The 16,590-nt window shown below is 43.6% G+C and overlaps 1 protein-coding gene across 4 annotated transcripts in view; it reads right to left on the bottom strand.

Moving 5' to 3' along the window:
* The window catches only part of PTPRC (protein tyrosine phosphatase receptor type C), a 129,026-nt gene that overhangs the window by 57,852 nt on the left and 54,584 nt on the right, over positions 1–16,590 (bottom strand). Inside the window, exons 3-9 of one of the 4 annotated variants that reach the window (XM_061383709.1) lie at positions 14,363–14,389; positions 10,977–11,153; positions 6,861–7,085; positions 6,014–6,085; positions 4,648–4,668; positions 2,344–2,550; positions 659–802 (exon numbers count right to left, since the gene is read on the bottom strand). In XM_061383709.1, coding sequence (XP_061239693.1) covers positions 659–802; positions 2,344–2,550; positions 4,648–4,668; positions 6,014–6,085; positions 6,861–7,085; positions 10,977–11,153; positions 14,363–14,389 — 873 coding nt within the window. The remainder of the gene's footprint in view (positions 1–658; positions 803–2,343; positions 2,551–4,647; positions 4,669–6,013; positions 6,086–6,860; positions 7,086–10,976; positions 11,154–14,362; positions 14,390–16,590) is intronic. The other 3 variants (XM_061383710.1, XM_061383711.1, XM_061383712.1) reach the window with 3 other exon arrangements.

The raw sequence follows: 16,590 nt of genomic DNA, 5'->3' as shown, positions 1-16,590 counted from the left end.
ATTTTCGTCTGTCTGTCTTGCCAAATACGGCCTAGCAGGTGGCTTTATGCCAAGGGAGGGAGATTTCATCCCAATAAACTCAAATGAAGAGAAATTAAAGGGTATTAAATCATTAATTACTAAAAAGAAATTCTAACTCAAGTCCCCCCTTCCGTGAACACCAACTCATATCCCTTGCAGCACTGATGTTTCTTTTTCTCCTTTCCTTTGTAAAAGTCTTCTGGCAGTTTTTTACGGGTGTTGTTGATGATGGAGGGCTGACAAAGGAGCTCGTGGAATCACGTGCAATTGCTTGCTTTCCCACTCATGCTAGGAGTTTGTGTATCTTAGCTTTTTTAACTCTTCTCTGATAATCTCTTCAGCAATGCCTCCTGTGTAACTGTTGCCAAGAACATTCTTATAAATAAAATGATACTGCTATTTCAAAAATTATTCTTCCAGTGAAGTATCTGTCTCTTTTGTGAGTTTGAGTGGTATAAAGAATACAAGTGTTTGATTCCAAACATATCATGGACTGTGCAAGAGAGAGAGGGAGAGAGACTGAAAGAAAGTGGATGAAAGGAGGGAGTAAGGAATCATTAGATAATATTTAGAGAAACTTCCCACTATAGGAAAAAAAAAAAAAAAAAACCTCCTCTGATCAACGTCAAATTCTTACCACATTTAAATTTGTATTCAATTTTATTTTCATTACACTTGAATTGTCCATTATCTGGAAAATCTTTGTTTTGCCAGTGTAAACAAAGGGAAGTATTTGCTTCTTCATCTTCCACGCAGTCTACCAGCTGAAACTGATTAGGATCTGTCAGAATAAAGATACAAAAATGCATGATTAATATTTCATAATGCATGCCGTATGCTCAGTGACAGTTATTCAAATTATATTCATGATACAGAATCTGGCAAGAATTTAGATTACTTTTGAAAAGTTGAATAATTCTCAGGGTTTTGCATTTCTTAAGTCTTTATTCTTTTTTTTAAGATTTTTGTTTGGGTTCTATTTTTTAAAAGTAGCGTAAATTCTAAATGAAATGCTACCAATATATGTAATGCTAATTTATTTAGAATTTACGCTACTTTTAAAAAATAGAATCCAAGCAAAAATCTAGATAAAATTGCATCTTTTGCACATATTAAAAGACTGGCTTCATTTAATTATTCTTACTTATATTTTCAGTTTTTCATTTACTCTTTGATTATTTTCATTGAATGGTCATTACACAGAGCATGTGTGATTCCCTCTGGGTAATGCACTTTTTTAAAAATTGTCACTTTCTGTTTTTATTTGATCATTTATTTCAGTAATATTTTTTAAAAATTAGTAGGTTAAATAAGTTTCTTTTTTCCATAAACATCAGACATCTAGCCTACCTAAATGTTAATAAGTAAATCAATGATCTTGAATTAATAAAAGATGTAAGAGATTTAACAGACTTACACGGCTCCCAAGTCCCGTTTTGAAAACACATTTAGTGAAGGTTGCGTCCCTGAAGTCCACGTAGTATCTTAGTCCCTTCTCTTTCCCAGCAGTTGCTGAGGCACCAAAACCAGCTGGATCCCCCTAAGGTGACTATAACTCTTTTTTTTTTTTTTGGAGAAAGTACTTTTTTTTCCCCACAAACATCAAATCTTTGACTTTGTATCTTTCCAAGATATTCTAGACATGCACAGGCGCACTCAGTTGTGTCTGACTCTGCGACCCCATGGACTGTAGCCCCCCAGGCTCCTCTGTCCATGGGATTCTCCAGGCAAGGATACTGGAGCGGGCTGCCATACCCTCCCCCAGGGGGTCTTCCAGACCCAGGGACTGAACCCACGGCTGCTGCAGCAGCAGACAGGCTCTTTTACCACTGAGCCACCTGGGAAACCTTTATTCCAGACACACTTGTATTTAGAAGGATTAATATATATAAACATTAATACATCATCTGTGTATATTAATATTATTATCAATTACTATATACATATGTGTATTGATGTGTATATGCGTATAATGTATGCATACATGTATATACATATAATGTGTATATATAATGTATAAATATATATATATTTTAAATGACTTGAATTCAGTTGAGAAGAGGAAAGAAGCTCGTGAATAATCGCTCAGAGGAGTAGATTATATCTGGTCGACACAAACCACGCTGTAAAAGAGGTGCAGGGAGGCGAGTAAGGGATGAAGACAGAAGGCTGCTCCGAGGTCACCACTTTGCTGGGTCAGGAGAGCAGCACGCCCCGCCCCCGCCCCCCGCTGCCAGCTTCCCCTCCCCCGCCTCCCGACAATCCGCACACAAAAGCGCACTGTCGTTGTAAACACACAAATAGAAAGCAACTGGCATTTACCTGGTGGTACCTCCAAGACATATTCAAATGGAGGCTCACACAAAGGGTGTGACATATTGATAATCCTAGTTTGACATGCAGGCAGGCCAGGGTGCTCCTTTTCACATTCAGGAGGTTCACATTCCTTTTCCTCAACGTCGAGTGTTGCAGTAAATGTCTTGTTATCCTTGAAAGAGTACTTCACAGACACACTTCCGTATTTGTTCTCTGAAAGAAAATAAGACAGCCAGGATTATCTTTGATTTTTCAGAACAAACAAACCTACATTAACTACAAACCCCTTAACATATTTTTTTAAAATATCCAAACACCAACAAAAATAGCCCCAGGAACATAAAATGGAGAAGGAACGCGTCAGCGCCTCCATGTTATCCCTCATGATTGTCTTTACATCGCTGTCCCATCAAAGACCCAGCTCATGAGCCTGTACTTGGATGATTATTGGACTCGTGTGTCTTCCCAACTGGACTGTAAATTCAATAAGAGCAAAACCTATTTTGATCATCACCATTAGTTCAGATCCTTGTGTAAAACCTGTCATTAGTAGGGTCTCAAAAGTGGTTGAAATACGAAAAAAAGAGCGCCATACAGGAAAAATTCCTTATTCCAGCTCTGTCATTTCCCTTGCTTTCTAAACTGCAGTACTTGATTCTCTCTTTCTCCTGACAGGAGAACATTAATTATCTGAGAGCAGAGGCCTCACTATGCCTCTGCTTATGAAAAGTTATGGACAACAACTCCTCCTCAAGCTTTCTCGAGTGTCATCTCACTCTCCCCTTCATTTGAACAGATTCCATTGACTCACAAAAACACCTTCTCAGTACACACTGATGTATTCACTCATTTTTTAGTGCAACAAAAATTATGACGCACTTGTTTTAAAACACTGTCCCAAACGACAGGAATACAAATGTTCCACTTTGGGGTCTCTAACGTGGAGATGGGCACGGGAATGGGCTAGAGAGGACAGGAAAACCACCAAAACAAGATGATGCACGAAACAACACGGGAATAAAGCAGCAGAGGAGCCTGCTGTGGTTAGAGGACCCGGAGAGGCTCTCTAGGGCACGTGACTCAGTTTGCAGTTTAAAATAGGAGCAAGACATAGAAAAAGTGATGGGGGAGGGGGGCGGGTGAGGATGGCATGGAATTCCAAGTGTAAGGAAAGAACCTGGGTGAGCACAGAAGCAGGAAGAAATGTGCTCAGAAACCTAGAAGCAGCTGTCAGTCTATTTTGTAAATAAATTCATTTGTATCACTTCTTTTCAGATTCCAAATATAAGGGATACCATATGGTATCTCCCTTTCTCTGTCTAACTTACTTCACTCGGTAAGACAATCTCTAGCTCAATCTCTAGAGAACAAACTTATAGGGGGAAGGACAGGGGGAAGGGACAGTTAGGGAGTTTGGGATGGACAGGGACACACTGCTATATTCAAAACGGATAAGAGCGAGGGCCTACTATACAGCACAGGGAACGCTGCTCAATGTTATGTGGCAGCCTGGATGGGGGAGAGTTTGGGGGGAAATGGATACATGTATACGGATGGCTGGATCCCTTTGCTGTCCACGTGAAACTATCACAATCAGCTGTACTCGAAAACAAAATAAAAGGTTAAGAAATACAACAATGAGTATTTCCGTGTTCCTTAAGTGAAAAAAGTAATAATGCAAGAGGAATCTGATCATGAAAGATCATATTAATTAAGCAAACATATGAAGGCTGGTGTTTGCACTGAATATATGAAGAGCTCCTGACAGCAGGGACTCCCTGGTGATATTTAGAAACATGTGGAGTGTGTGAGCCCTGGTCGTGAAGAAGGACTCTGTTTTCACTGAGAACAGAGGAAGAAGATAGGAGAAGGACAGATACAAACTGTTTTCAAGCATCTGCTTTGAGGAGAACCCTAGCGAGATAGAGAGACAGACGAGACTTTTTCTTCTTGATCAGCCTAGAAGGTGCTATTCACATTCCACATTTATCATTACACGGAATCCTCCCCCAACCCCAAAACAAGCTTGCTATCACCCCACTTTAAACACCCAAGGTAAGGGTAAGTGGCTCCACCAGAGCTGTTTAGCTAGTAATGATTGATCCTGACCCTCAAATCCAGGTCTGAACATGACATCAAACTTCTCACTCTGAAGGACTCTGACTCTTAAGAGCTGGAGCTAATCATTGGTTAGAAATTAGAGCCACTGAGTTTATTTTGCTGGGGTGGGGGAGCAGAGGTCTTAGAAACTTGAAATAAAGAATGAAATCATTAAAGTGATATATGTTGCCTCTAAGTAGACAAACTTACCACATGGTGGCTTAGTAGGAGCTGAAAGAAAAAAAGAGAATGCAGATGATTAAAATCAACTTTTAAGATATCTCTGCCCTTAGTCATTTTAGGGAAGAGTGGTTTACAATGTTTCATCTTCATAAACTGTAGAATCTACCAAATTAGGTTTAACAGAAAAGACAGAGTTTGCAGTGCCTAGTCCCATGTTTGGATCTCAAAACCTCAAAGGTTGTAAACCAAGGAGCTAGCCCCTCAAATATTTTCATGAATTTACCTCATAAGCCCAATCATGATACAATATTAAGACTTTTTGACACACATCTGATTATGGAATGGTGAGGTGGCTGACTATTCAAGCAGCCAGAGGCATTTTTAAAGTCTTTATCTCCTTAATTAATCTCAAAAGAGGTTTATATAATTGTAACCCCTAGGGAGTTCAGTTTGCATCTCTGTTTGCAAACAATGTCTTCCCTGGTGGCTCAGACGGTAAAGCGTCTGCCCGCAATGCAGGAGACCCAGATTCGATCCCTGGGTCAGGAAGATCCCTGGTGGAAGGAAATGGCAACCCACTCCAGTACTCTGGCCTGGAAAGTTCCATGGATGGAGGAGCCTGCTGGGCTACAGCCCATGGGGTCGCACAGAGTCGGACACGACTGAAGCGACTTAGCAGCAGCAGCAGCTCCACGCTCTGGTTTCACTTTTGTAAGCTCTTTACCCATATACTAGACTCAGGGTGAAAAATCTGTCCATCCACTGAGACAAGTCTTGTGTGAGCGGATATATTTAACTGGCGAACAGGACGGAAATGTCGCTTGTGGAAGCTACGAGATCCCTGCTAGTCTGGTCTTCGAGATGGAGAAACTGAGGCGGAAACAGCACCCCGGCAGGCTCTGACTGGCTGACCCATTGCAGGCTCCGCCAACTTCTGGGCATTCATTCCCGGATGGAGGCCCCCTCACTTCTGTCCCCATACCCCCTGCCCCCGAATGCTGAGGCTCCCCTGCCACTGACTTCTTGATACAAAGCCTCCCACTGAGAGAACTGTTCTGTTCATACCAAGACCGAAATCCACTCTTAAAAGTCCTGGTATAGCTAGCTGGTCATCTCTACTCACATTCATCAAGTTCACACTCGAGGGGAATGCTACGACCGGCATTAGGTTATCAAAGTGACACCGGCCCAGACCTCAGCACTGTGTCTCGCACTGCAGACACAGATCAGTGCTTTGGACTAACTGCCCCTCCATGGCCCCAGGATTAAGACACTCAAGTGAACATTGTGAAGAAAGAGCGTGGGGTAGATGCGGCCAACGCAGGGCCTTCAGGGAGCGTGTCCCAGGTGCGTGGTGGCGGAGTGACTGCATGACTGGGGGTCAGGTTGTCACCTATGGTTGAGAGAGCGGTTGCAGGGCTAACGCTGGATGCAGTGGTCAGTGCGGGGGTCGTGGTCTGCTCATCTGCAAGGAAATGAACAGAGGGTCACAGTTAACGAGCTTGTCCTATCGAAGGGCGAGGGGAAAATGCCTCAGCAAAGATCATTTCCTAAAGGAATCTTTGCTAGGGGCTTCCTCCTCATTTGAATGGACTCTTGCTTGTTTCTAAACCAAGAAAGTGAGTTAAAGATTTATCTACACGTGGCCCTTTAAGATAACTAAGAGTTCATACCATCGGAACCAGACACTGTATATGCTGAGAAGAAACCCTTCCTTGGTATAATTCAGACATGTGCAGTCTCCCTCCAATTGCTTCTCATTCTGTTACAACTCTCCTTATTCCAATTATTACACTAACGAGGATCCTGGTTACCTTTTTGTATTATTCTTCTCATACCAGGCTTTTTACATATCCCACCCTCATATCAATCTTATGAAATGAGTATTATTATACCCCTTTTTACAAGTGAAAACCAGACACAGAGAAAGTAGGAGCGACTTTCCTGAAGTCAACTAGAAAGTTGAAGAGGCTGGATTTGATCTCAGGGCTATGGGACTGAAAGCTTGTTACCTTTCTTCTTTGCCATGAACTTTTATAAAATAAATAATAAAATAAAACATGCCCAGAGGAAGCTTACTGGTAAGGTTTTGTTGCCTAATTTAGTATCAATGTGTGAAAATTTGTAAAACAGGAAACCCACTGAGCCCTGTTGGGTGTGAAATAAAACAGTTGCCTGAAGGTCTCAAGTTTCCATTTCATGATCCAGCATCTAACATGCCTAAGGCATCACAGTCAAACCTGAGGTGTTATCCTGGGTGGTCGGGTTGGAGGTGAGTGGAGGTGAGGCTTTATCTTGGGTGGTCGAGTTGGAGGTGAGTGGGAGTGAGGCGTTATCCTGGGTGGTCGAGTTGGAGGTGAGTGGAGGTGAGGCAGCAGTGCTGCTGAGTGCAGGGCTGCGGGAGGTGGCTGGTGGGGCAGCGGGGCCTGCAGGCAAGGCGGTCGTGGTCCCTTCTCCTGGGGCACCTGCAATCACAAAGGCCATCAGCATTCCTGCCCGGCAAGCGCAGGGCCACGCGGCCCGTGGAGGCATCGCCTACTGATCAAGCTAAGGCCGGGCAGCTAACACTCAAGCACTCCTGCAGCATCACAACCTACCCGTCTGCAAACCCGGATGAAAACCAGCGCGGCACGCGGGAGAGATGACTTGAAGGGCATCACAACTCACATTGTAAAAGCATCGGGGGCGGGGAGCTACCCGGGTGGCTCAGTGCTAACGAATCCTCCTTCCACTGCAGGGGACACTGGGTTCCATCCCTGCTCTACGAACACCCCACACGCCAAGGAGCAACAAAGCCCTCGCACCGCAACTACTGAGCCTGCGCTCTAGCTCCCAGAGTTGCAACTACGGACGCCCCCGCGCCCTAGAGCCTTTGCTCTGCAACAAGAGGAGCCACCGCAAGGAGCAGTCCGCATCTAGAGAGGAGCCCTGGCCTCTCCACAGCTGGACAAAGCCCGCGTGCAGCAGCAAAGACTCAGCAGCGGGAATAAATGAGGCATCTGGGACCTGGAGAGAAAGTCTGGATCTGCCCTCCCACCCAGGGAGGCTGCGCTTCCTGGCGGGGATAGGGGGTACCGTGGTGACACTGAAAATGCCAGAGTGGGTGCTGCTGGCGGGGCAGAGGCCGCAGAGGTGGAAGTGAGCTCTGAGGGTGGAAGGCTGCGGTGAGGGCCCCACGGAGGACCTGCCCCCGAGCCCTGCCGGAGCCTCGGGGCGGAGGAAGCCAGCGGTGCGGGTACTCCCTCCTGATTTTCTGAAAACAGAGCTGCGGGGGATCTCGCCTGCACCTTTGCGGAACTGGGTGCTTTTTTCTTCCAGCTGAGGGTCACGATGTTCCCTTCAGGATGGCGGCTGCCCTTGCCAGGGGAAAGTGGACTGGTTTAGAGCCCAAGAACGTCGTGCTATACGGACAGCAGCCCCCTGGGTTTCCAATCACAGACGCGCTCATGGGTGTAGAATCAAGGATGGCCGCGGATGAAAGCCCACCGTGCACTTCCTTAAGACGTCTCAATGTCAAGGTTCAAAGCACCCACCACGTGTCACACATCCCCCACCCCCAGACACACTCACACACACACACACTTCACCCAGAATCACAGCACAGGGGAGCAACGTGTATTCACTCGGTGCTAACTAGATGCTTCGTTGTCCTGGCAGAAACAAAATACGGGCTAGCTCCTGGTTGGACTTGTGCGGTGGCTTCACTGCCCTGACCACTGGGGTCACTGGCTCAAGGGTCTGAGGTTGGCTGCGCTTCTGCAGTTAGATGCTGGGTGTGTCGGTGTGTGACGCGCACGTGCACGTCCCCCGATGGCTCTGACGTGAGCACGCAGGCTCCCTCCCATCATGCACATCCATGCCTGCCAGAACTGAACGCGCATCTTTCCCAGATTCTGGGTCTGAGTTCTCAGCTCAGGCTCCAGAAGCCCCTTAACCCCCAAACTTAACTAAAGCCGCTCCAGAATGGAGAACGTAAACATCCGTTCTTCAGTTCCAGATCCTCAGAAGAAGCTTCCCACAGAACCAGGAGAAGAGTGGAAACTTGGTTTGTTTGTTTTTTAAGCCTTCAAAAAAGCGGCAGGCACACAACTGGCCCTTCTGAAATCGGTCAGGCTTGACTTGAGGCTTCCTGCACACCCTTTTCTCCTCCTCCACTCACTGGCTCATTCTCTCTGTCCGTCCCAAGGGTCCCTAGTCCTCAGGGCATCCTGAGAGCCCTCAGTCTTCCTGGCCCAGACATCCATGACCTTCCCTCTTCAAGGGAACCTACTCTTCCCGGTGGAGTGATCTCAGAGATGGCACAGGAGTGGCAATCACAATTCAATGAGGTTAATTGATCCTAACAGATTTTTCATTAGTGGACGTAGCCACGGGGACAGGGACAGAAGTCCCTGGTGGGACAAAGCAGACAAGTCTGTGTGACAATCACGCCTGCCCTCATTCATGGATGGGAAGCATCTTGGGAAAAGTCCTTCCATCCACAACTTTTGAATCTGTGGATTTGCTAAATCTCCAGATCTTTTTAGGGCTTTCCAGGTGGCTCCATGGGGTCACAAAGAGTCCAACACAGCTTAGCAACTGAATGACAATAGGTGGCTCAGTGGTAGAGAAAACTCCCAAGGCAGGAGACGCAAGATACACGGGTTCAATCCCTGGGTCAGGAAGATCCCCTGGAGAAGGAAATGGCAACCCATTCCAGTATTCTTGCCTGGAAAAGTTTCCACGACAGCTGGAGTCAGTGAAATGGGGTGGCTGTTTAAAGCTCATGGATTGCCTGTCATAATTTTTATCCCAAAGGAATGGTTTTAATACTTCAAAATAATAATTTGATTATTGCCAAGATTATTTTTCAGAGAAGAAAATGTGTTTTGTTTGAAAGTATATGAAGATTTCCATGCTAATTTAACCATTAGTATTATTGTGCCAGAGCAAGTTAGTATTTGTAAAGAATTCATCCTTATGTCCAATCCATTTCCTTTTAAACCTTTTTTATCAAGCTTTGCTTCATATGTAAATCTCTGGCTTTAATGGTTTTGGGGGGAAATTGTGGAAATAAAAAAGTAGTAATGTTGTGGGTGTGTGTGAGATAAAGTAGGGAATGTCTGAAATAGAAAGCTTTGTGCGCTGTGCTGTTACTCAGTCATTAACAAAGTTTAGCATGGAACTAGACATCAGCTCCCTCATCCTCACATTCCTTTTGTTAAAGGGAATTTGAACGCTTGCCATGTTTAGGCAGGTCCCAGCCACCATGCCTGCCCTGTGGTTGCAGGGGAAAATGGTATAAAGATTAAATATAAATTACTGCAATTGATGTAACTGCTTACCACAACCAATAAACTTCACTGGGATGGTGCTCAAAACTGTGTGTGCCGTGGACCACGGGTCTGTGACGGCGCCACCCATGCTTCTGTTTCAAGCTAAGACTGATGACCTAACTGAACAAATAAATTTCTTCTTCTCTTTAATCAGAGCAGGTCTATTAAGCAGTTTGCCTCAGAAAGTGGCACCCAGCACATTATTAAGGCAAAAAGCAGGAACAATCCTCAGGATGGTCGGTTTACGCGGCAGATACACTTGCAAACCTAACATTAAACAGAGAACCAGCAGCTCATTGGTGTCCCTGGATTCTAGGAACCTCAGAGATTTTCCCCGGCAGAAACACCTCCCATGCACTCTGTCACTTTGCTACCAACATGGCCCTGTTATCTTCAATTCTACTGTTAGGACTCACGGCCCTAATTAGATAACTAAAAAAACAACAACAACAAGAATCCAAGAACAAAGCTGTATTATTAACCCTCAGTGTGATTAAAAAAAAAAAATCAAAGGTCTGAAAGAAATCCAAGAACAAAGCTATATTATTAACCCTCAGTGTGACTAAAAAAAATAAAATCAAAGGTCTGTCTCCAGTGATTTTCTGATACTGAGAAGCTGGGATTGAACCAAGAAAAGCTCTACTTTAGAGTAAAAGCCAAGAAGGGTAAGACTGACAACCTGAAAGGGGATGTTCTGACTCTTGGAGGGCCATAGAAAGTCTAGGGGAGCAGGATCCAGGAAAATGAGGCTGTACTTGAGCCAGAGGACACTCAGAACCCACCCCCACATCCATGCACACCCTGATATTACCTAGGGGCTTCCCTCTTCCCCCTTCTCCCCAAGAACAGGCTTCGTGACTTTAGTCCACCAACATTCCACTGAAACCTCGAGCTTCTACACTTCACACCCTTCAGCGAAATCACATACACAGACACTGAACACAGAATTTAAAGGCAAACTGTTCTGATAACTTTAAAATTAAAGAGAGAGCAAGAGAGACGAGTTTTCCTAATCCCGTGTCAGTTAAGATCTCCGCCAACCTGTCACAGCAGTGCTATTATTTCCCCAAGAGGTCGGGGGTGCTTTCGTGATGAGACTGTCTGGACTCGCAGGAGGTGAGATCTCTGAGGAGTCTTTTCCTCCTTTAGAGGTGTTTGCGGGTGAGGATGCAGTGGTGCGAGCAGGTAAGGGGCCACCTGAAGTCGGAGTAGAGGGCTCTTCGGTTGTGTTCCGTCATGTTCACAGGAGATGCAGGAAGGAGAAAAGAAACACGTGAGTCATACCCCAGATCATACCGTCTGAGCCTGCCAACTCCCCCGCCCATTACTGTGTGTACATAAACATACATGTGTACAAAAGCATATACGTAAATATATACACACACCATACTGCCAGGAGCCATGGTATTTATGTGTATATGGGGTGTGTGTGTGCATACATATGTGCACACACATGTATACAAATAAAGATGCATGCAGAGGAATAGATAGAATACGTAGACATATGTAAAGCAAGCTACAAAACGGGGGCTAAAGGCGAAAACAGGGAAATGGAATCAAAAGCAGTGACCCCCTCCCCGCCTCTTACTTCACTGGTGGATTCTGTCCGAAGCACTCAGGTTCAGAAGGATGAAACACAACATGTGAAGATGATTAAAAGAAACCATAAAGACTGATCAAGGAAAAGGATAAAGAAAAATAAAGTTGGAAGGGGTTCATTAGGAGGGCTAGGGTACCAGGAGATAAAAAATGAAAGACAAACGTTCCAGATGCATACACTGATTTTTTAAATCAATCAGATTCAAACAAAGCACAGTGTCATGTGGCAGCCTGGATGGGAGGAATCTGGGGGAGAATGGATACATGTATATGTATGGCTGAGTCCCTTTCCTGTCTACCTGTAAACTAGCACGGTATTTTTAACCAGTTATACTCCAATACAAAACAAAAAGTTTTAAAAAATTAATAAAATGGAAAAAAGAAATTCAAAGAGTGAGTAAAAGACTGGAAAACAAAGTTCACAAATATATAAATGACCTAAGTCTCCAAAAATAATTTTTTTCATGATAGCAAATGAAACATCAATCTGAGATGCTGAGGTAACATTTCCCCCAGTTTCAGTTCACTTCAGAAAAAAGAAAAATGTGGCGAGGGGGCGGTGGAGTAGAACGGTGCAGAGCTGAGCGCACAGCGGAAGAGGCTGCAGGCAGGGCGAGCAGGCGCTATGTGCCGGGGATCTCGGCACGTGTGCACTCTCGGCGAGCAGGTTTCCTCCTCTCAGAGGACGCGGAAGTACACCCGTTGTTTAAAAAAATAAAACAACATGGTGATCTCTGACTATTGGGATTATAGAGATCCATTTTTTTCTGAATTTTCTGTTTAACCTGTGTTTACTTCTATGAATAGCAAATTTCATGTTATGCAATATCTAATTCATGAAAAATTGAGTTCTATCACACAAGCATTTTGATTCATTCAGTTCAACAGGATTAGGCAAGTAAGACTAGCACAAAAATATCGGAAAAAGGAGAGACTGGCGGGGGGGGGGGGGGGGGGCCGCGACCAGCAGGACAGAACTAAGAACAGAAATGGAAGATTCGAGCAGAGGATTAAGAAAACAGAAACAGCAACGACGGAAGGAATTCGCAGCTTCAGTTATCAATGTTGAAGGTGACGTGAAATCCATTTTTCACCAAATATCCATGAAATCTGCCTGAGTCACATGGAATTGCCCCGAGGCTAGAGCGCCCGAAAGATCACAGAACTAGTCTGTGATTACAGAAAGAGACAGTGCAGTTGCTCCACGTGTTCTTTGCCAAAGAAAGGTCCCAAACCCTAAAATTTCATAACCTAGGACGTCACAAATAAAGGAGTTTAATTAACAAACGTTCATCCACAATGACACGCCAAGACGTCCAACTGAGTAATAAGTGGCACCTTCCTGTCTTCAGCGTCAGGTGCTAAATCTAAGCTTTGGGGTTTCTCATTGCCAAATGTCGAGTGACCGGACGTGCGTGGGGCTGGGGGGAGACTGGAGGAGGCCGGGGGTGGGGAGAAGAAACGAGGGAGGGAGGAGCTGAAGATCCTGCCCAATAACATTGATCCACATCCATCACACTAGACTTGACCAGCGTCTTGTTTTTAGGTTAAACTAACGTTGGTGTCGGCAAGGTTCCAATGAGCCCTTCTGCTTTCAGGAAAAGAGCCTGGTTCCCACTGATCGTATTCTCGTACTTGGGAGAGAATATTCTGGCTTGCGTCGGGGGCCACTATTTCACTTACTCGGGTTCACCGTTTGGAGGCTTGTTGTGATGGCTCCGTGCAGAGAGCGTGGAAACTCTCTCAAGGTGAGGGTCACCTACTGTTTTAAATGTTCCCTCTCCTTTCCACCCCCTTCCCATCCCTTCCGGCAAAAGTAACCAGTTTCTGTGATTGAGACGAACTTACTCTTCTGTAAAAGGTGGGTATGTCAGTAGGTGGAATAAACTGATCACAATCTGCTATGCTTCAATGACTTTCATATATTTATAAGACCTCTATGCCATGGGCTAAAGTTTCTTTAGGGAGCAGACACATGTATACCTGTGGCCCATTCGTGTTGATGGACGGCAAAAATCATCACAGTATTGTAAAGTGATTATCCTCCAAATTAAAATTAAAAAAAAAACAAACAAACAATTCTGAGGAGATTTCAAATGTGCCTCATTAGAGCTGTGCTCTATAATTGTTAAACCAGGGTTATCTTAGGGACATTACCTATCTTCTTAATGATTAATCAGGGTATCTATAACATATTTTCAAAAACAATAACATTTAACCAGTGTAATTTATTTTTAACTGGATGTAACCCAATTTTTCTCTCTCCTTTGACATGTGAAATATGTGAACTAATTGTCAGCATCTTCATTGCTTAAATTTAATTTACCTCAGGATTAGGACACTTGTTAAAACAGTTAAGGTGTGACAATACAACTTGGAAATGATTATTTAAAATATCTCAATACTGTCAAAACTTTTCTGTTGCAGGAATTTATACATTATATATATATAAAATTATGTTTAGAATTCTAATTTATCATATAGTTCCCTAACTATGAAGCTCTGCAATCTGACCAAAATAAATTTCTGTCTTTATAGTGATAAAATGTAAAAAGAGATTGAAAACTTGCCGTATGGTTTACTGGCAGGTGTAAGAAAAGCTATAATTTATACACAGTAATTCGTCTACAAATAATAATATGCTCAGGTAGTTATCCAACTTTATATCTTACAAGTAGGAATATTAAGAACAAGAGAATGTCAAGGGCCACTCATGATTACAAGGCTTGTCTGTACAAAACGATTTCACTAGAATATCACAGAAAATTTTATCAACATTAAATAAACAAAGTTAGCAACAAAAAGTAAAATAAGTAAAATGTAAATACCTGGAGTAGAAGGTTGGGTAGAGTTTCCTGAAAAAAGGAAAACAAACATCTCTTAGAAAGTTTCAAATTTCACACATACATATGTAAATATATATATATATATACACATGTATAGCATCTCTATGTTAATTCACATTCACATAGCACAATTTTCAGTACCTTTCTCCCAGTTAAACCATAGCTCTTCTCTCTCTTTTTTTTTTTAATTTTATTTTATTTAACTTTACAATATTGTATTGGTTTTGCCATATATCAAAATGAATTTGCCACAGGTATACACGTGTTCCCCATCCCGAACCCTCCTCTCTCCTCCCTCCTCCCTCCCCATACCATCCCTCTGGGTCGTGCCAGTGCACCAGCCCCAAGCATCCAGTATCGTGCATCGAACCTGGACTGGCGACTCGTTTCATATATGATATTATACATGTTTCAATGCCATTCTCCAAAATCATCCCACCCTCTCCCTCTCCCACAGAGTCCAAAAGACTGTTCTATACATCAGTGTCTCTTTTCCTGTCTCGTATACAGGGTTATTGTTACCATCTTTCTAAATTCCATATATATGCGTTAGTATACTGTATTGGTGTTTTTCTTTCTGGCTTACTTCACCCTGTATAATAGGCTCCAGTTTCATCTACCTCATTAGAACTGATTCAAATGTATTCTTTTTAATGGCTGAGTAATACTGCATTGTGTATATGTACCACAGCTTTCTTATTCATTCATCTGCTGATGGACATCTAGGTTGCTTCCATGTCCTGACTATTATAAATAGTGCTGCGATGAACATTGGGGTACACGTGTCTCTTTCCCTTCTGGTTTCCTCAGTGTGTATGCCCAGCAGTGGGATTGCTGGATCATAAGGCAGTTCTATTTCCAGTTTTTTAAGGAATCTCCACACTGTTCTCCATAGTGGCTGTACTAGTTTGCATCCCACCAACAGTGTAAGAGGGTTCCCTTTTCTCCACACCCTCTCCAGCATTTATTGCTTGTAGACTTTTGGATTGCAGCCATTCTGACTGGCATGAAATGGTACCTCATAGTGGTTTTTATTTGCATATCTCTGATAATGAGTGATGTTGAGCATTTTTTCATATGTTTGTTAGCCATCTGTATGTCTTCTTTGGAGAAATGTCTATTTAGTTCTTTGGCCCATTTTTTGATTGGGTCGTTTATTTTTCTGGAATTGAGCTGTAGGGGTTGCTTGTATATTTTTGAGATTAGTTGTTTGTCTGTTGCTTCATTTCATAGCTCTTCTCTTAACGTCACGTTTATAAAGCCCAAGTATGTCAAAATTACACTATTAATATTAGTTTTTGAATTCTCGGGTAAAATAAAAATAATAGACTAAAGGAGAACTGTTGGAATTAATTTCAAGTCTGCAAAAAAAGTTTTAAAGGACTTCTGGAAAGTTTTTCCCAAACGAATTCCTTTATTGAGATGATAAGTATTGATTGCTTACTATGCTCTGTACATTATGCCACGTTCTAGGATAAAATATGATCAAGATAAAGAAATTCTCTGCCCTCAATGAACTTAGTCCAATGTGAGATATAGACAAAAAAGAAAAGAAAGAAAAAAGAAAGAGAAAAGCCATACACTGTGATGACGGACAAGAGGAAATATGACATAAAAAAAGAATATGCTGCTGCTTAAGTCGCTTCAGTCGTATCCGACTCTGTGTGACCCCATAGACGGCAGCCCACCAGGCTCCGCTGTCCCTGGGATTCTCCAGGCCAGAACACTGGAACGGGTTGCCATGTCCTTCTCTAAAGCATGAAAGTGAAAAGTGAAAGTGAAGTCACTCAGTCGCATCCGACTCTTCCTGATCCCATGGACTGCAGCCTACCAGGCTCCTCTGTCCATGGGATTTTCCAGGCAAGAGTACTGGAGTGGGGTGCCATTGCCTTCTCTGAAAGAAGAATATGAGGATCACCTAATGCAGACTCCCAGTGCTGGTGGCTGGCGGGTAGAGGAGGTGTTGGAGAGCATTTCTTGGTACATTTAGCCTGTGAGCTCAGGGATTACGATCAGCTACCGTACTGGCATGATGAGAACTGGATTCCACCCCACGGAGCAAGGCGTGGATCCATCCGCCATCTCAGTAAACAACTGTTGAATAAAAAGATATTGTCGGTTCTCCCCCAAAAGACAGGCAGCTGACCTTGTGAGAGGGTAGCATAATGGATGGGCCGGTATTTAAACTACTTCCTGCCTCGAGATTTTAT

This window comes from Bos javanicus, chromosome 16 (genome assembly GCF_032452875.1).
Source record: "Bos javanicus breed banteng chromosome 16, ARS-OSU_banteng_1.0, whole genome shotgun sequence".
NCBI classification, from domain to species: Eukaryota; Metazoa; Chordata; class Mammalia; order Artiodactyla; family Bovidae; genus Bos; species Bos javanicus.
The sequence above is the reverse complement of the archived record's forward strand: the minus strand, read 5'-3'. Positions and strand labels throughout refer to the sequence as shown.